Consider the following 20,675-nt stretch of genomic DNA (forward strand, 5'->3'; position numbering starts at 1 on the left):
ACAAGTCAGTATATAAGGAATCTGGCTTTCAGTTCTGCAGAACACAGACTTGGTGAAAGATGGGAGTTTTGTGCCTTAAGATTAGGATCATGTGGTTCTGTATTATGGAAGTGTTAAAGTTGGTAGCTTGAATGTTTATGTGGAAAAAGAAAAAAAGGAAGCTCTGTGAAAGTAGCTACTTTTCAGGTGGTAGTTACTGCAATGACTGTCTTCCTATTGTCTTCCTCTTCACAGCCAAGTTTCTCCTCTTCTTCCTTTCCCAGCGTGCTCCTGCTGAAATGTTGCATTTGGCTTTTCCAATGTATGGTGCGGAGCAGCTAGAGCTGGTGTCAGGACATGCTACTGCTGACCAATTCTGTACATAATATAAAGTGCAGGGCATGAGACTGGCAGAATATGGTGTAATTTTAGATGCCAGTGATAACCCCATGCTTATAGGAAGGCCTGACCATGATAAGGTTTTAACACCAGCTATTCAAATACACAGCTATTTTGCACTAATGCAAACTGACTTACACTACAATATAGCTTACCGGTAGTATTATACTCATGACTATAACCTACAAGACTTCCAAGTGCAGCTTCTTTGTATACCTAGCAGAGTCATCGCCTTAGGGTTTTCACTGTGTGCTACTGGAACAAAGACATATTTGGCCCCATTTTATGTCGTGCTTTTTCAGTAGCATTTCTTTGCTTTAGGGTGCTCTTTAAAAATAAACGAGTCTGTGTTCAGCAGTATTCTTGTTTTTATTGTAGTAACGCTGTTAGGCCCTCAGGTAGGTACCACAGTGATACAGTCCCTGCTCCCGTAGAGCTTACATGCTAGCTTTCAGAAGTCAGTTTGATTATAAACTCTTGTACATCCCAAATCTATACATAGGCTCATATGAAACTAACTTTGATTTTGGACTTGATTCTAGTACTTCAGGAAGTCAGCAGCTAGATTTCAAGACCAGAATCAGATACAAGTTGAGTTTGCTGAAGGTATTCCTGACTTTTCTTGCTGTGCAAGCACAAACAGAAGCACATGCTGAAGCTCAACATTTCAGAATAATATTTAACCTGTAATGTGCTGTTTTAAAAAAGTAAAACTAAAAAAACCAAACCAACCCCTTGCGCCTAACACAAAATATACATAATATTTCCAGCATTATTTGCGGCTGTGCCAACTTAAAAGTGCAATAGACTCACCCATTACAAAAACTGAATTAGCCATTTAAGTATTAATTGTAAAAGAAAAATAAACTAGTAACTTGAAGTGGTTAGGATACAAAAACCTTATCTATTGCTATGCCTTCCCTTTATTTTGGGAGAAAGTATTATGTCCAGGCTGGGGGGAAATTCCTGTTTGGGACAAAAAACCCAGTGAAGAGTAGTGGATTGAGTCATTGCTACCTGATTGATAAACTGTTAAATCCCCAAAGAAGCTGTATGTCAGATACTGACCTGTACCTCCCACCAAAGGTGGAAGAAGGAAATCTGGCTGAATGCCTAAATTTCCCTTGCAAGCAGCACCAGAAATGAAAGATGCTGCCATCTGCTGCATTTTGAAATTCCCCCTCTGGCCTGGAGTGCATGACCCTGGTTATGTAGGAGCTTCTCACACATACAGGTATAGGGTTTTGTTTTCTTGTCACAAGTTTATATAAGAATTGAGGCAGACAATTTTTTATCTTTACTTTCAGAGCATTTTCCCTTGGGATTTACAATTACAAGTCAGGAGCTTATTCTTTAGCTTTATGCAATTGCTACTTTTTTTTGTTTGTTTTGTTACTTCTTACATAATTGTTTTGGTCACAAACTCAGCTGATGGCAACAGTCTTGTTTGACAATTGAGATCAGAATCTGGATTGTTTTTCAGAATGTTTAAAAACCCCACCCCAAAACATAACTGTTCATAGATACAAAATGAATCCAAAACACATATAAAACTACACTGAGCACAATCCAGCTGTCACTGCAAATGAAGCTGTTATTTGCCAAAGAGATGGTTGGCTCCTGACTGCTGATTAAAAAAGACTGAGTAAAACTTTCAAATGTGCTCAAGCCTAGTTTTTGAAAAGTCCCTCAGAAAATAATCTGAAAGGTGCCTAAGCAAAATTACAATCTAGCTTTGGGGGAAAGAAAACATGACTTTGGGTCTGAATCAGGTACATTTAAGTGTTTTACTCTTCAAGTAAATCACCTTGAGTTGGAAACAATCTCACTTGCATGGCAGTGTACGTAAGGACAACACACACATCTTCTCTCACAATTGATTATAAGCATAACTGCCAGGCATGAGAGAGAAAGGCAGCCAAAAGGCCAATTCCCCTGACTGTTAGCAGTCTTACAGCATGTGCCTTTTTAAGACTGAGCTTTCATTAAAACCCGGCAGAATAATGGCATGTGATAAACTTGAGGTGTGTGACCAACTTAAGTCAACCCAAGTGTTGTGCTCAGAGCTCCTTCCAGAGCACTACAGTACTTTACTGTATAAAACATAAGTTATCTTCATCAAGACAGGAACATGTGGGACCAAGTAAAATGTGACAGCTAAGGAGGTCGTACTGAACTTTGGTCTCCTGGAGGGCACTGAGATGCTAAAAGAAACAAATGCAGTAAACCGTTTACAGAGCTTAGATCTTCACTGTCCTCTGCCCCAATGTGCATACTTCCTTAGTAATCATCCCCTTTAGTTCACTTCACGCTCTTAGTCTTGCAAAATCTTTCAGTACAGAATTAAAGGCAAGATCTTGACTGTCTTCCGTATTTATGTCAAAAGCGAAACTAGTGTCAGAGCGACTGCGAGCGTAAAGCCCAGTGCAACAGTAGTGGTAGTGCGTCTCAAGATGAAGTCTGAAAACTAATCATAACATTGCAGAGAAAATGCTGTAAATTATTAAATTCTTATTTTCTTCTCAGAGAGAAAGTATGCAGAAGGCAGTTACACATACCATTTGGCAATATTTCCCCAAGGCAATGTACTTCAGTAATTTAGTTGTGACCTTAGTGCAAGGAATATGGTGAACTTTTGGAACAGTTTGCCCACCCGGTTGTCCTGTAGCACCCAGACAGACATCTTCATACGCAGTTCCCACTTTATAGATTAGTTAAGACAAAGGTTTGCTGGTGCAAATTATTTCTCTAAAACAATAAAGATGGAGTTAGTCAATGAAAAATGGGTTTTCTTCTCCCAGTCTGGAAGCAGTAATTCACCACCCATTCATCATCAACTTAATAGAAAATGTCCTTTACACATATGGTACTTGTCAACTGAATTACGAACTGATGCTGTTCCGCAGTAATCTGAAATAAATTGCTCTGTTTCACTCTGCAGTAGAGCAGGAGAAAGGTTGCTGGCACAATATGTTACTGTAAACTCCGGACCTGCCAGTTCTAAGGGCTAAGCTTGTTTTAAAGGCAAAAATTTACAAGAAAAGGCACTATAAATCATTTTTGAAAAAAAATGAACTGTCCTGCAGTTACTCTTATAATAGAGTAGAATCTGTAAAATATTTTTATCTATAACAAGACACTTCCATTAAAAATGTTTAAATGTTACTAAGCTTTAAGGCACTCCAGCTGAAGAACCGATTGGATCACAACTACTGTTGGTGGCTCAGATTTTCTCTCTTTATCCACGTAACTCATTATCTTCAGTCTTTGTCCTTTGTGAGTTCTGTAATTTCATCGACATCTTCTATATCTTGTGTCATTTTCTCATACTGTCTCTTGAAGAAGCCAAGCTATGGTAAGCATTAAAATAACACCATATCACAGTAAGTCATTGATAGTTACATTTCTGAGCTAAGCTAAATAGTGTGATGATAGAAATACGCGTGTGCATGCACACATATACAGTGTTTGATTTGTAGACAATTCCTGACTCTAAATTGAAAGGAGCTAGGCTTTAAACTCCTGCCTGGTGCAACTAAATGCGAGAACAGCAGTGCTGAGTAGCCAGTTGTCTCCCTGCCAAGATACAGGCATCTCCATGTTGCCTTAGTGTGCCAAGGAGCCCTTCAAGCACCAAGGCCCTGGCATACAGGAAAACTTTTCTCTTCCCTTAACCTAGGTATCCTTTGTAAATTACTTCTTTCCCTCACCCTTCTCTTTTCTCTGTTTGTCTGTTCAGTGTATATCCTCTCCCTCTTTGCTTCTCATCCCCAGCCTTGCCCACTGGGACTATCATGGGAGTTCAGAGCCCAGCTGGGGAGTTATGGAAGGAGGCAGGCAGTGTCAAAAGGAAAAAAGTAAATGCCATAGCCCCTGTTTTGAACCGCTGGAAATTCATTTACCACCTTCACGTTGCCATTTCTATGGGGACCTATTTTTAGAGCCCTTCTAAATGCTCCCATCAAGGGTGCAATGCCAATGCAGTATTATTCATACCACCTGTCCTGGTTTTGGCTGGGACAGAGTTAATTTTCTTTCTAGTAGCTGGTACAGTGCTGTATTTTGAATTTAGTATGAGAACGCACTGATGTTTTAGTTGTTGCTAAGTACTGCCTTTGCTAATTAATGCTTATTCTAAGTCAAGGATTTTTCAGTTTTCTGTGCTCTGACAGCGAGGAGCTGCACAAGAAGCTGGGAGGAAGCATGGCCAGGATGGCTGACTTGGACTAGCCAAAGGGATATTCCATATCATAGGACGTCATGCTTATATAAACTAGGGGGAGTTGGCCAGGAGCTGCTCATCGCTGCTCAGGGCCTGGTTGGGCATTGGTCAGTGGGTGGTGAGCAGTTGCACTGTGCATCACTTATCTTTCTTGGGTTTTTTTCCTCTTATTTTTGGTTATCTTCCTTTCAATTACTATCATTATTATTTTATTTTATTTCAATCATTAAACTGTTCTTATCTCAACCCACAAGTTTTACTTTTTTTCTATTCTCCTCCCCATCCTGCTGGGGTGTGAGGGCTTGGGATGGAGTGAGTGAGCAGCTGTGTGGTGCTTAGTTGCCAGCCGGGGTTAAACCACAACACCACCAAACCGCATGTGTGATTCTGTTCAGCACCAGAGAAGAGAGATTCCAAAGAAAATAGCCCAAATGTATTTATCCCTTTCTGCTTTTCTTTTTAAGAATATAAACACCTACTTACTTTCCACAAAACGGCAACCAATACTAACAGCAAGAGGAGTCCAGCCAATATACTGCCAATCACAACACCAACTGGTATCTCAGCTTTCTCATCCGGCTTCATTATTGTAACTGGGATCTGAAAGCAGAGAGGCTGCGCGTTAGGGGTTAATGTTAACTGTATATGAAGTAGGATTTGTACTCAAGAATAGCTGGACTGCACAATTCCAGCATCAATAACTGGAACACACCAGGCAATTACAGCCTTTTCACTGGTGTCCACAGGTACCTGGCTGCAGCACCGTGGCACGTGACAGTGCCAGTTAAGAATTAGGGGCCCTCATCACTCTTGGCCATACCCAACAGGCAGAGGAACAATCTCTTCCTGACAGCTGTCTGCCTTTCCAGTAACAGGAGGTCTTTCAGAGTTCTTCCCATCACGGACACACCATCACTACGTAGCTTTCATGCAGGTGGGGAATAGCCTGGTGTAGAGCCCCATCTGCTCAAAACAGACTTTCACTGCATCAGCTGGAGAAGAACTACTTCCAACCAAGCGCTGTCAGAGCCTGTTACCTGTGGTGGGCAGCTGTAGGAGGCAACACTAATCATGGAGGCCACATACCACCATGCACTGCGTTTGCTGAAGTTTCTCCCCTGCTGCTGGGCCGGTACCTCTGTCTCATTTGCCTGCTGTTCCTACCTTCTGGGAAACCACTAATAAATTGTTAGATCTTCTCATGTTAATCTGTGTTCTTCAGAGTCAACTGCATGAATTTGCTGTAAGATGGATGGGTCAAACAGGAGTGTTTCTAGCACACCTATGCTTCCTGAGCTACAAGCAATATCAGAGATCTCCCACAACAGCATACAGTGTCTGGAAGTTAGTTTTCAGGTGATACCCTATCTATTTGGATGGGTATGACCAACTATATAGTTAAATATAACATAGTTGCTCAGGGAGACATTGCTGGAATATTTATTAACTGTCAAATCTTTGGATTTAATCTTGCAATGACATGCATTTAGCATGATGGGTTTTTCCTTCCTGAAACATGATAAAAGAAGTCATATTGGTTTAATTTCTCAGGATTGCTTGCTCAATGCATTTGTCTGGTGTAATTTAATCTTAAGCTTTCTGGGAAGCTTGCAGTGGACTGACATCTCAGTGATTTAAGTCATTTCTCCTGGAAGGCTACAATGTTGTGCTAGGTGTGGCTATGTGTATTCATTTCACTGAGGCAGGATGGTTTTGTGTATTTTTTAACAGAATGGCCATGATGATGATTATAGCAGGTTAACATTCTCTCCTCCAGCTGGCAGTCCTTTCCAACTTGGAAAAAATCGGAAAGCTTTTACGCAAAGATACCTAAGCAGCTTCTCCACATAGTATCAGAAGGCAATATTAATTCATTTGGCTACACAGCAACCCAGCTCATCCAAACTAAAGAGCCAATCTCATATGTATGTGCAGTTTGCCTAGTAATACTTTCTCCATTAGATTAACAGTGAAGTGGCACTGTTGGAGAGGTAAATCAATGGCTAAGAACACACATCTTCCCTGAAGTCAAGCTGTGGTCAGTAAGATACCACGGCTGGGATTCATCTCATCTAGTGTTACATCTACTATATAGTTCCTTGGCTTCAAATGGAGGAGAACCAGGTCTTTTAGGGCCTAATGTACCCTTCTTATTTGCAGGATCATCTTTAAGATGAGATGAATTGCATCTCAAATACCTATTCTTTCTATGGATTATGGTTTATAGAAGGGCTAACTCTGATGTGGATGACTAATGTAGCTATTAAGTTGGATGAATCCTACCACTCCTGTCTAAAATAACAGGGTAAGTAGGGAAATAAACTCAATATTGTCTCTGCACTGTCCTATTCCCAAGGAAGTGTGAAGGGCAAAGACTGGGTATTGCTGCTGGTCTATCAAGTAGTATATGAAGTGCTGGCTTCTGACTCCATCACTGAAGTGTCAAAGCAAACTGTGTCTGCCTTAGGGAAAGTGTACCTCCATAAGCTGGCACATTTTCCAAAAACTCTTACAGGGCAAAAGGCTATTGAGTAAGGATCAGGCTGTAAACCTCACCAAAAGCCACTGTTTCTTAGGAGCCCTGTGGATAACTTCCAGGGTCTGTTCACCCACTGCCTCAGAGCTGTAAAAGGCCCAACTGCAGATGTTTCAATGGCTGGCTCAGAAATTGCCTTTTATTTGTCAATGGACTTAACAGTCATTTCAATAATTAAATTCTGGTTCTCCTGAAATCAACAGAACTGCTGATAATGTAAATTTAGCAATATCATGCTTCAGCTGTGGAAAAATACCTAGTAATACATGGTTTATGAGCTACCTAAAAAGCCTGTGCAATTAACTGGAATATTTGCATTGTGTATTAATGAGTTTCCTCTCCTAACAGAAATAATACTATGCCGCAAACCTGAGGCACTCAGCACACTTCAAATACAGGCATGTAATTTTTCTGCAAAAACATGGCATTATTTCCAGAACTACTTATATATTCCTTTTACTTCTTCAGTCACTGGAGGCTTCCCTGAATACAAATGGGTCTATTTAGAGGTGCTTCACAAGAAATGGAGTGATCCATGAGAAAACAATATTAAAAAAAAGTATTGAATTATGGTCTTATTTCCACATTGAGATAGATCAATCAATAACCGCTTTTGTACATATTTAACTGAATTTTCCATCCCCTGTAAATGGGCTATGCCACATATTGTCACAGATATTTGACTCCCTTACTAACTTGCATTTTGGTCTTCAGTGGCCTTGGTTATTTTTATGGGTAAAACAGGCTGGTAAGTCCTGTAAAAATAAATCTAAACTTAGTATTGCAAACGGAAGTGTTCCTCCGTTGATAGGCCAAGAGAACAAGGTATCTTTTCATTACAAGAACACTACAGTGCTAATGTATTCTTCAAGTGTTGTTTATGTTTGTATATAGCAGATGGAAACCTTGGGAGAAGAATTCTACACTAATAAAGTGGTGGTCTGGAGACTTTTCTTGAGATTATCTGTGTCCATATTGTCCATTGGACAGCCATTCCAAATGCAAAAAATACTCCACATTAGTTTACAAATGAGATTAAGTATATTTGCTCGATACCTATGCCAAACATCTGTCTACAAACATCAAACCAAATACACTCACAGAAGTAAGACTATAACTCAGATTTGCAAAAATGTCTCCCAGAGCTCATTTATCTACAACAATTAATTCCGTTGCAGAAGGAAGTCCAAATTTTGATCTTTGCATGAACAGGAAGCTAAATGAATTTCAGAAGTTTCTACCTGAATTTCGCTGATAGTTCTACAATTTATTTGAGATCTACAGATTTTAACTAGTCTGGTTTATATAGTAGTTGACTGAAATGAAAACATTTTGGGACCTTAAGGGAGGTTGTATATAGCCAAAAGGATACATTAGTTCAATGGAATCAAATGTCATCAGAGTTTGAAATTTGCTATGTACTCCTAAAGGACACTGAAAATTAAATATTACTACTTCAATACAGTGACAGAGAATTTGAAAAAAATGTATTTATCTATCACTTACTGTTAGGGTATTCTCTCCAATTATAAATAAGTCAGGATTATGCGTATCAATTTTTGCCTCTGCAGAGAGTTGTAATGTCTGGAAAGTTAACTGAAAGAGAAGATTAAAAAAACTGTAAAGCTCTTTTACATGGCACATAACTTAGAATATAGACATCCTAAAATAATTCTCTTGTTTTGAAATGAAGACTTCAGAACCAGAAAAAACCCAGTGTTTTTTAAGAAAAATAAAATGATCTTTTTATTTGTCCCAAGCTAATGTGTCTATGAAAGTAATAATGTATCAGTAATCCAGCCTTAATTTTTCTGTTCTTACTTATTAGCAATGAAACCGGGGAACTGGCTTTTTTAACATATAGTTCAAGCAAAACAGGAGAAGTTGATTATATATCCATTTTTGTAGTTATTTCAAAGCTGTCACTGCTGCTAGCAGGGAAGAGAAGGGGGGGAAGTAACAAAGGGAGAAATAGCTCAGCAACAAAAGACAGATGGGGATGTATCTCTGGCCTTTGAAAGAAATGGAAACTGGATGTTCTTCCCTGCCCGCCCTCCCCAGATCTATCCAATGCTTCTGGTTTTCCCCATTTATTTTCTCCTATCACTATCTGTTCCTCTCCTCTGCTCAAATTCTGACATGTCTCCCTCATCTTAAACAAAGATGACAACAATCTTAGGCCAGTTCTCATTTGAAAAGGGACCTTGTGCCAGATCCCACTTCCCTCTGTGCATGTGTGAGGAGCATGGCTGTGCAGACACTGCCAGCTCACGGCTGCTCTTCTCCCCGTGCGGCAGACATGGAGAGCCCTGTGTCCTACAGCACCACTGGGAACAGCCTCAGGTTCGTGGGAGCACAGGAGCACTTGCCAGCCGTACCAAATGCAATGCCTGCTCTGTCACTTTGCTCTGTCATTTTGCTTCCTCAGCCTTTTCTCTGGGGCAGGGCCAGGTATGATGGGCTTGACACAGGGAACGTGAGCAACCGTAGATCCGCAGCAGCTGACTCACACCGAATTGACCATCCCTGCAGCATAAAGTTATTACACACCTGCACTGTGCCAATCTAACCAAGTGGCCTGTCCTGCGCTCCTAAATGTTTAGAAATCCACCTCAGCACTATTCAAAGCACCTCGCTATTCCTAAATACATCTTTGTTTTCTTTGCTTACCAGATACCAACAAGCCTGCTATCCCCGTCTTGGACAGTGACTGATTGCCACTAAATAAAAAGGCTGATTTATGTGCATTTGTCCTGGGTTCAGCTGGGATAGAGTTAATTTTTACAGGAACCTGGGAGGTGGGGGCATAGCCGGGGCAGCTGACCTGAACTAGCCCAGGAGCTATTCCATACCGTGTGACATCCTGCCCAGTATATAAATGGGGAGCGGGCCGGGGGGTGCTCTCTGTTTTTCGGTGGGGGAAGTGGTGGAGCGTCGGGTCCCGGGTGGTGAGCAGTGCCACTGTGCATCACTCGTTTTGTATACTTTTTTCATTAGTGCTGTTGTTCTTGTTGTAACCTCTTTGTGTTTGTCCCAGTAAACTGCCTTTATCTCAACCCTCGAGGTTCCAGTTGTTTTTTTTTTTCTTTCTTTTCTCTCCTCCGTCTCCTCCCCATCCCACCGGAGGGGGGCGGAGGAGTGAGCGAGCGGCTGCGTGGTCCTTTGTTACCGGCCGGGTTGAAACCACGACAGCATTATTGAGTGCTTGCAAGATTATTTGCACTGACCATTGACAATCAATCAAATGGAAAATAACAAAATGGGAGATGAGAGGAAAACTGTGACATGTGATCTTTCCTTCCTGTCGCCCAGTGGTAAACAAATCATTTCCACTTACTTTCGTGCGAGGGTAGCAACCTTTTGTTCAGGTCTCCACCTTCTGTGTACCTGATGCACTAACAAGTGGTCTTAACCCAGATGATTGGAAAAATTCAAACTTTAAAGACAGACAGATGCTCTCCTTCACACACTTGCTGACTATATTACATTATCAACCTGACCTTTTCCTTTTAAGAGCTGAATGCTAAAGCTGACAACAGCCCTGCTGTAAAATGTCAGTACCTGCCATTAGACTTGCCAGACAAAGGAGACTGCGTCATGTTCCTGACACTCTAGGCAAACCTAGGACTCCAAGACAGTTTGGTTGGTTGCCTAGCTAAGAAGCAAACATATTCTCCTTTCAAAAGTCTGGTAATTCATGATGAGTTATATCCTGGAGGACACATGGTGATTTAAAGTGGGAAAGTCAAGATATTATTGGATATTTTTAAACACCCTGTAGGTCTTTAAGCAAGGACTGTTTCCTTGACACCAACTCTAAAAAAAAAAAATCAATTAAAAAAAATTTCCATACCTTCTCTAGCAAATATAACTGGCAGCACTTACAGGCTCTTGATATTTTGATGTGACTTAAAATGATCACTATGTAGTCTGTGATCTTCCAAAAGCTAAAAAGCAACACTATTTTCCAGGTTATGACGATACTGTACTCTGCTGTCCTATGTTGAGTTTTGTGGAAACTGTAGTTTCCCCTGAATTAATTTAACAGATGCAGAAAATTTTTTTTCAGCTGTGAAGATTGCATTATCACAGAATTTTCTTAGGTTTTGTGTTGGACTGAAGGTTATCAGCTCAGTTATGCAGCCTCACTACTTTACTTTTAGATTCAAGTTTTCAATCTGGAAAACACAACAGTGTAAAGTAACAGAAGGTCTTTCTAGATTGGAAGGCCTTTTTTTACTGATCTTTGAAAAATATCAGGAGTTAGGAAATACTTGAGTATTGGATCCTTCGTGAAGATGCAGCTGATACTCACAGCAGCAAAGGTCCCATTCCAGATTCGGGTGGACACATTCACAAAGTACTCTCCCTTCAGGATAATGTCTTCCAGTTTGCATGTGATGGTGCTGCACTTCACAGTCTTACAGTTCTTCCAGGGGAAACAGCATGGAGAGGCAAGAGCATGCATTAAAAATACACTTTAACAAATGTTCTTTTAATATCCAGATTTTTTTGCCCTTGCATTTGCCATTCTATGCATACAAATCAAGTGCTTGCAGGCTGTGAAGAACATGCACTTTTTTCTTCTAAGGCAGATGCAGTATTTGTGAGAACATCCATAGGCTGCACTCCTGCACTGTGAATGAGGAATGCCACCCCCACCACAGATGTTCCCATAGGTACAGCAGTGGGCTCATAAGGATCAGCTCTGCACCCCTGTCCTGCAGTACTAAAGCCCTGAGAAGCCCTGAGTCTTACTCACCAGTTCTTTGGAAGCTCTGAAGTTCTCTCTCGTGAAAGATGCCAAATAAGGTCTTTTCCCTATTTGCAGTGGATTTATCTGAGCTTGACAAGTAACACCTCTGGCCTAGGAAAGACAGCAGGAATGAAATTGTATGACATCATACTCAGAAGTTTATAGTCATCATAATAAAATATATTTCTGGGATGAGATGGTGGCTGTGAAAGGGTAGATGGTGAATTACGTAACACTGGATACTTAGGAAACTGAGACTGTATGTGGTTTTGGTCAGAATTAACCGGCTGTTAAGAGTAATTTTTTTCCCCACAGATTGACCTGAAGGGTCTACCCAATCTAAAAATCCTATTTTTACTATAGCCTTCCCAGGAACTTGGAGAAGGACCTAGCTGAACAGTTCCAGAGTCACACGAAAAGTCAGCCATGGACCATAAAGATAATCCACATCTGCCAAGTAACAAGACTAGTGTACTGCTGACGTCATGGTCCTCCCCCTTCCCTTTATGAGGAAGGGACAAGGAGAAAGGGCATAGATTCTCTGAATCTCAGCCACACTATGAGGGAAATAATTGATGTTTATGGTACTGATTAAACCCTCAAACACAGCAGTTTATGTAATTCAGTTCTTCACCTGATCTGTGGTGACTGCAGTTATGTACATCAGTGGGTTGTCTTTGCTGGTTGATGCTGGAAGATAGATTTCTACAGATGCCATCTTCACTGGAATACTTCCTGTTGTTACCTGCAAAGCAAATAACTCACAGTTCATTCAGGTAGCTATACTTACATATGCATAAATTATTTCGTAAAGCAAGAAAATCAGAGATCATGGATGAGTATCGAAGAACTGGACTCCTTTTGTATCAATGTTTTTTATACCAAGACACTAGGGTAGTAATTACATTATGCCAATAGTAAAGCAGAAAGTGTACTGTATAGCTTCAGGTCCCTGCCTGTTTCCTTAGCAAAGCTTGTATTAACTGCATGAATATGTTTTGAAAAGCAAATACTCTGCCACAGCCAATAGGCCTCTTATTAGTCCTTTAGAGTAGCAGTTACAGGAACATAAATGGAACATAATTTACGTTTCTTCCACGTTGCATATTTGGATCTAAGTTTTTCTGAATTATGTAATAAATTCTGTGATCTGGCTAGTTCTTGCATCTGGTTTGAGCACTTAACCCTTGCCAAACTTCAAGTTTCAAAGTCCAAGCCTGCAAAGACTTGTTTTCCTTTATCAAGTCAGCAGAGGACAAATATGCTCTGGGAAAAAAAGTCTAAGTTGACCTAAAGTTAAGCATTAACAATCTTCTAAATATGTAAACAGTGCAGGACCAATCCCTCCCCCATTCTACTCGTGCAGTAAGTGCAAATTTCATCCTTAATCTCATAGAGACTGTAAGCATTTACCCCCCAGATATTTGCAATTTTTTTTTTTTCTCCTTACTTGACTGATTCAAAAGCATCAAAATCAGACACAGAAATCAGGAATGTTTTTTCAACTGTTTTGGGACCAGGCTAGAGGAGGAGGTAAGGCAGCTTCTCGAAGCAGAACTAGAAACATTTACTAACCTTAACTGAGAAGTTGAACGTGGGGCCAATATCTTCAAAATTATTCACAGTGGAAGGAATGTTCTGACCAGAGTATACTTCATAAAAGTTGATGTTGGCAAGCCTAGTTAACAACCATAAAACAATACATTTCAGTTTGGCAGCTGCTTTGAAAACATACGTTACTGGATGTGCATTCATGTAACAGGTCAGAAGTACAGTCATAGGAAAAATCAGTCACTTGTACTGCTGTTTGAATTCTACAAAGTTGGTTAAGAAAATACATGGTGTACTGAAGCCTGGAGCTGGGGCGAGCATGCGAAGGTAAGACAGGAGGGCTGTGTGAGATACAGGCTCTGCTCAGCCTCCAGCACTCTGTGGTGTTTCACTGCCATGCTGCAAGCTCCTCTCCTGGGCACAAAAGGCGACTTTCAGCCTTGCACTGGCCTCCCTCCTCAGACAGGGCCCCTCTATGGTCCCCCTTAGTACATCTGTAACAGCAAATACCAGCAGACTCTGAGGGAGATCCTGGGCCCTAATGCCATAGACAACAGGCAGGCTTGTTTCCACACTGCCCAAGTGTGGAAACACACAGCAGCCTGCTTGTGTGCATGGTACATATCACATAGCTCTCGGTCTCTTCTGGGCTGCTTTCTTTACTATTTATGGGCTTCAAAATCCAAAATTTCCGAAGTAACATGAGGGTGGTTGCAGCCCACCATAGCATGAAATTACAGGTGTGTGATGGAAGGATGTGGTGCAAGGGCCCCTTGGATGCTCAAGGGGCTCAGCCAGCTGGGACCATGCTCAAAGATAATGAAAGCATCCCTGTGTAGTGCATCACATCCATGTGCTGCTACCTGTGAGCAGCTCCTCCACTGAACCGTCCCAGACCTGTGTCCACTCTTCACCATTAGCTTTCATTAGGATGCTAATTTGAGCAGTCAAAAAGAAAGCCAGGGAGTGACTTAACAAGGAACAGGGGCTATCGTGATTCCTATATCAGTTCTTCCTGTAGTACAAGGTGCAAATCCATCCTCTTTACCAGTGCTGCGCTCCCCGTTTAACCTGGTTAACGTTGGTGCGTACAGTCCCAAATTAACATGTATGCAGTCTCGCAGTGGTGCTTCCTGATCAGTTGTGCTCCTCCATACTGCATCATGGATCCTTTTTGATCCTCCATACTTCCTCCCATGGGCCCTTTCCTTGAAAGGCCTCCTCACAGGGACTCCTAGGAAACCTAGGAACCCATGTGATGCGTTTTCTGCTTCCTTATTGCTCAAATCTCCAGTCCTTCCAGGATGCACAGCATCAGCTTCCTTGTCCTTGCAGGAGTCACTGGTAAGACTGATGCCCACCTCTTCTGGAAACAGATTAGGAGGTTCTCCCTAGAAAAGCTTCACTTCAGCAAGACACACTTTTTTCTCAAGCCTTGTATTTTAAGAGGTTGCTCCTCAGCTGTATTACCTGCCTCAAGAAGGAACTATCTCCAGATAGGTATTTCCTAAGTAGAAGAGTGTAAAAATGAGCTAACTCCAAGGGAAGCATTTAAAATTGTACCTTGGCTTAATGTGTATTTCCTTTAGTGTATTTCCTTTAGTTCTTTTAAATTGGTTCATCTCCAAGAATAACTAATTCTCTTCTGGCAGCAGGTATTCCTTCATGCCTTGACTTGTGTATGAAATCATATTTTCTCATACTCAGGAGATGTGCCTGAATTCAAACCCGTTTTTCCTTGAGTTTTCCTTGAGTAACTCCATAGACTCCATGCCTGCCTTTTCTGAAGCATTGAGTTTCTGTTTGTATTTCTCAGCTAATTAAATCTGCTTGCACCATCTCAATTTCCTAGGAGGCTGCTTAAGCTGCTGTGCTAGCCCCCCAGTCAGATGCTCCTGTAGTCTCTGTGCCACTGCTAACTTGAGTAACAAACACTCTGCTTCTGCTGAAGTCTCATGCAACATGCTCAGGGAGCTAAAAGAACTTGCATTGCTGACTCAAATGCTTCTCTGCAATTAAAATAATCTGAAAAATTCTGCATGACTCCAGAATTGGTGCACCTAGCTGTGGTGAATGCAGGGCCTCCAAATATTGTGAAACTGTTGCTGCAAAGCAGGTTATTAAACTAATCTGTACTGTGGTCCCTATTGCAGCTCAGGTCATCCTACATAGCCAGCAGTTCTTATAGTTATGGTGATCTTTGAATATTTATTTCCTGAATTCATTGTTGCTGCGCATTTTTAAGCAGCTTCCTCTTTTTCAAATTTCTGTCATTCTTTGAATAATTACTATTTATTTTCTATCAGTTTTATGTTTACAAATTTTGGAGTGCTTCAGAATCCAAAAGCATTTTTTCACAAAGAATTGGTGACCAAGTGCATCAAATGTAACTACATGTAGTTTATCCTATAAATTCAGTAATTGGGAAGCATAAACAAATCTTTTCTTTGATGCAAAGTAAAATATCCTATCTTGATCTGAGAGTCAAACCAGTGTATTTTTGTTTCAGTTCTAATTTAAGTTAAACTGTAGCTGACATCATTCTTGTTTGGAACAGTGACAGACTAATTACTATCTCAGTGCATCCCAAACCATGAGGGGTTTCCAGGGCTGAAGATAAGAGGTTTCAAGCGCATGATATGAAGATCAGTCTTTTTTGTCTGTCTCTCTCCCCAAACCATGAGGAGTTTCCAGGGCTGAAGATAAGAGGTTTCAAGCACATGATATGAAGATCAGTCTTTTTTGTCTGTCTTTCTCCCCCTGCCCGCCCAGCTGTCTCTCCTTACAAACTGCCCTTCCCAGGGTAAAGGGTCCCTCTTGCAACAGCCCCAACTTGCCTTCCGCAGGGAGGGGAAAGGGCTGACGCCAGGAGGGAAGGGGTAGGTGTGAGCCAGAATCTCTGGGCAGGAGCATGGGAAAGCAGGGTGTGCTGCTCCCAATGCCAACACAGCTGCAACAAGGGGGAATCTGCCATGTGCCACCTCAGGTTTTAGTTCAAATCAATATCTCAAACTGCTAGTAGGAGTTTATATTTTTGGTCCAGGTTCAGCAGATATGTCCACAATTTTTTTTTCTTTTTCTTTTCTTTCCACCTTTGCTGAGAGTTTGAGCTGGGGCATATTTTTCTTTTTATTGTTGTTCTTTTGTTTAGTTTTGATCACTTTAACCCCAGATTTGATCCAATGTCACTACATTTGAGCCCAGAGGCCCAACCTTATTATATAGTATATGCTAATTATATTATCAAAATCACAAGTGCTGTTTGTTTTTTATACCACCTTCATTCACATAAGTGTAACAATTGTGCACAGGTAAACATGCATTCATGATTTCTTACTGTATATGCCATCATTTTTCACATGTAAGCTTATTGGAAGAACATAAAATTCTGCTACTGTTGATGAAGCGGGAATTTCTTAGGACTTCCACAATGAAAACAAAGTTTCACTGTCTTTTCAGTGGCCTTTCAAGACTGTTAGTATATTCAAATGCCTTGGCAAAACGACAGCGACTCTTTACGTTATTCAGCATACCTTGTGAAGTGAATTTCTGCATCATATCGCAAAGGAATTGGTAAGATGACCTGGTTGTCCAATTCTTGTTCTTCGTTACTTTCACTGTTCATCAGAACACATTTAAGTCAGGTGTTATAGTATTATTTTATACAAATGAGATATTAATACCTAACTTGCTTTCGTAAGATTATATACTTTACCTCAACGCACGAAAATTTAGAACTGCCACATTCTGAAGATTTTTCAGGTTAAAATCAAAACTAATATCAAAGGATACCTATGGAAGAGACAAGGAACACAAAGTAAATGAGTCGACGTTACAACATTCAAAGGACTTCCCAGTAGCAACATAATTATTCACATGTGCAACAACCTAGAATTTCCCTGTGTATCTGAATTCTCCACTGATTTCTGTGTAATGTTTCAGTAATTTCTAATACTCCAGAATTGCTTTGGTCTCACTTTCCCCTACAGATTGGCACTGTTACATAAACATGAGGTATTTGCTTTTTAAAATTGTGTATAACTAGCTACAAGCTGCAACAAAAGGTGTTCAGGATTGCTTCAATTACAGGCTTTTGAACACTAGCACTAAAACAAGCTTTGTATTCACGCTTGTCTTCGATTTTTTCTAACAGGTCCACTTTGACCAATGCCATTAAAAGTTCAGAATAAACTTAACTTTTTATATGTAATTAGTGGTGGGTTTTTGTTTTTTTTTTATTTATTTTGCTCTCCTTCCTCCCCGGAACATCATGTTTCTATTATTTCTAGCAAGTTTCTTATTGCTCCAGTTTGTGTTAGGGGCTGGAAGCCTCTTTCTGTTCTGCTCTTGAGGAATAGGAGATTAAGTTCCATAAAACCATGGATATCCCAAGATTTGTGGTGTATATGAGAAAAAAAAAGATACACAATCTATCCTAGGGCTGTGTGGGCCGCCCATCTCCTCTCAAAGCAATGCTGTTTTCTTGGAGAGAAGAAATTCACAGAGCAGGCGAGGGAGCTACCCCAGGTTCATGCAACAGGAGGGTTTTGACAGGAACCATGCTCAGTTCCCAGGATGCTACACGATGATGCTTTCTGCTTCTGCCCCCAGCCCTCACCCTCCAAGAGTTACAAAGCTACAGTAGCATTTGAAAGCTGTGGATAGGGACAAATGTGCTTCAAGAGCCTTTTTTCCTTTAATCTGGCAGGGAGTCACAAAAGTTTAGCCCTTAGTTTGCTTCTTTTAATGCCTCTGAGATCCAAAGGGAAGTTAACTGTTGCCAAATCTAAGAAATCCTCACCAGCAGTAAATGCAGATTTAGGGGGAAAAAAACAACAAAAAAGCTTTTGGGTATCATTCAAGGTTATTTAAACATGCTAGCTGTACCTGTTGTCCTGTTCTGAAAACAGGATAGCTTATTTGGCAAATGACTGTACTTTGTGCTGTTCCTGTCTGACACGAGACTTCAGTCCCATCACTCTGTAGAGGAAACAGACAGAAAAGTCATCTTAATATCAGGTTTTGATAAAGCAGAGAGAAGTTCCCAGTCTGTATTTTCAACAGGACATGTATTATGCTAAGGAGCAGCACAAATAGGTGTTACGGCAGTAATTCCTAGAGATGCAGCATAGGGCATAGCCAGGGCTAGGAGAAAGGCAAGAGAAAGGTGGGACAAGGACCAGTCCCATGCAATTTCTTGTGAGCTGTAATTATCTTGTTAGAATTTTGTGTTGGGCTTGGAAGAAGAAATATAGGCTAGAGAGTACAGGTCACCTCCGGCATGAACTCCTACATTGCTTTTTTACAGCATTTTTAGAGAACTTTTTCAGACACTTTTACATGACCTGACAGGTAGTTAAGTACTCCCACTGCAGAAGTTAGTGTGCAGAGGGGAACTCTATCGTACTTTTTGTAGGGAAATTTAAAATACACAAGAGTTTATTTACTACTTTGCAGAGCATCTTGTATGTCATCATCCTACATCAAAGACAAACTCATAGACCATAGCCAGTTATCATCACTTTGAAAAGAATTCATTATAATGTACTGTCTTTTGTTACAAGCACTCCTAGCAGACATTTACCATTCATGAATTACGCTACCCAAAAACCAGCACCCATACACTCTCAGCTTATGCTTTTCTTCCTGCTTTGAAGCAGGCACATTTTTGGTCAAAAGCTTCACTTGCAGGCTGAAATACTTCTAAGCAAATGGGCTTTTAAAGCAAAAGAAAAATCTAGCTCCAGTGTGGTCTTTTGGCATGAGTGGAATGAGCAATTTTGCTGCACAACAGGATGGGGAGGTAGAGAGGCACCCTCAGCACTGTGTGGAGTACTTCTGCCAGTTCATTGTTCAGGAAAATGCTTGGGGCAGTGATGAATGCTCCTACCCCTCCTCTGCTTTCAGTATAGGGATTGCTCTGCATTTCACCCCTAGGATTATCATGCACCTCTCCAGTAGCAGCCAGACCACATAAGCCAAGCACTGAAGTCTGGACTTCATCTTTCATGAATTGTTTGGGAGCAACAGCTGATATTATAGATTTACTGCATTCCCCAAAATAGTATGTATAATTCCTTTCTTTTCCCTTTTCTAAGACAAAATTCATTAGAAGAAGAGCTTCTGGTATAGCAATCATTTCAATCTGATTAACTGCCTAGCTGGAACATATGGCCTTGGCAGTAACAATATTTCTAGATCCAAAGTCTGTGCTTTAAGGCCGCATCATCGATGCTGCATGCTTGATTTATCAAATACAAATTCCCTCTGGCACAGCAACTGCATTCAGGTCTGTTGTTGGGAGTCATGCACAAGATGTGGGTGCCAAGGCCTAAAGTGAGGAAAAGATCACTGAAATACTGAGGTGAGGTCAAACTCAACAGGTTGCCAACTTCTATGCTGAGTTGGCAGTGACTCTCCTTGACCTAAATAAACTGATATGCCTAAGGGAATAATTCAGGTATCCAAGAAATAAATTGGGAGAGAGGCTTGCACACACATTCCTTTCCTTTCTTTACTAGAAAGAAAAAAAAATAAATTCTCTGAGAACCTTGAAAATCAGTAGCAATAACAGAAACAGTGAGGTTGGGTATCTCATACCGGTAAAGACGATGAAGCAAAAAACAAATTGTCTGAAAATGTAGCCTGGATTCTGGTGTTATATGCATTTTCCTTTTTATTTCTCAATTTCACGTTGAATGTTAGTCTTCTGGTTTTGCTGCTGACAACAAACTGCTGTTTGCTGTTGGAAAATAAAGTCCATTGTTGTAAATAGAGGTACTAGAACAGCTGTGGATCATGAAATATGTTGCCTGTAGCCAACAACAAATAACAAGCACAGCAAGACATTTCCTACATTCTATGCACTTAAAGGCTCTGCTTTCTAAACCCTTTGCCATAAGAAACTCTGTGATGGTGTTTCTTAAAACCAAATGGAATTAGCGTCTTCTTGAAGTGCAGGACCTTGATTATGTATGGTCAAAGTCACCTAGCTGAATTTTCAAGGGCTATACCCTGGTGGGAAGGTGGGCAGAGAGTAGGTGGCAGACCTGGATGGCAGCTCCAGGAAGAAGCAGACCTGTCTCTCTGTGTACTCTGCACGTATGCGTATATCTGCATATGGGCTTGGAATATATACTGCCCAAATGGCTGACGTCAGCTCCCCAGTTGCACAGCCTGCTGCAGGATCCTCAGTGCTCCCCGTGGGAGGGACCAAGACAGCTGCTGCTGCT

The 20,675-nt window shown here is 40.9% G+C and overlaps 1 protein-coding gene across 1 annotated transcript in view; it reads right to left on the bottom strand.

Annotated features, from left to right (window-relative positions):
- Window positions 1-728: 728 nt before the first annotated feature.
- ITGA2 (integrin subunit alpha 2) overlaps window positions 729-20,675 on the bottom strand; it is a 72,741-nt gene continuing 52,794 nt past the window's right edge. The window contains exons 20-30 of the mRNA XM_049796178.1: window positions 20,044-20,185; window positions 18,331-18,423; window positions 17,159-17,235; window positions 16,977-17,060; window positions 13,468-13,570; window positions 12,527-12,637; window positions 11,899-12,003; window positions 11,452-11,565; window positions 8,643-8,732; window positions 5,084-5,200; window positions 729-3,728 (exon numbers count right to left, since the gene is read on the bottom strand). Coding sequence (XP_049652135.1) covers window positions 3,639-3,728; window positions 5,084-5,200; window positions 8,643-8,732; window positions 11,452-11,565; window positions 11,899-12,003; window positions 12,527-12,637; window positions 13,468-13,570; window positions 16,977-17,060; window positions 17,159-17,235; window positions 18,331-18,423; window positions 20,044-20,185 — 1,126 coding nt within the window. The 3' untranslated portion in view covers window positions 729-3,638. The remainder of the gene's footprint in view (window positions 3,729-5,083; window positions 5,201-8,642; window positions 8,733-11,451; window positions 11,566-11,898; window positions 12,004-12,526; window positions 12,638-13,467; window positions 13,571-16,976; window positions 17,061-17,158; window positions 17,236-18,330; window positions 18,424-20,043; window positions 20,186-20,675) is intronic.

Source organism: Accipiter gentilis, chromosome Z, assembly GCF_929443795.1.
Source record: "Accipiter gentilis chromosome Z, bAccGen1.1, whole genome shotgun sequence".
Lineage (NCBI taxonomy): Eukaryota > Metazoa > Chordata > Aves > Accipitriformes > Accipitridae > Astur > Astur gentilis.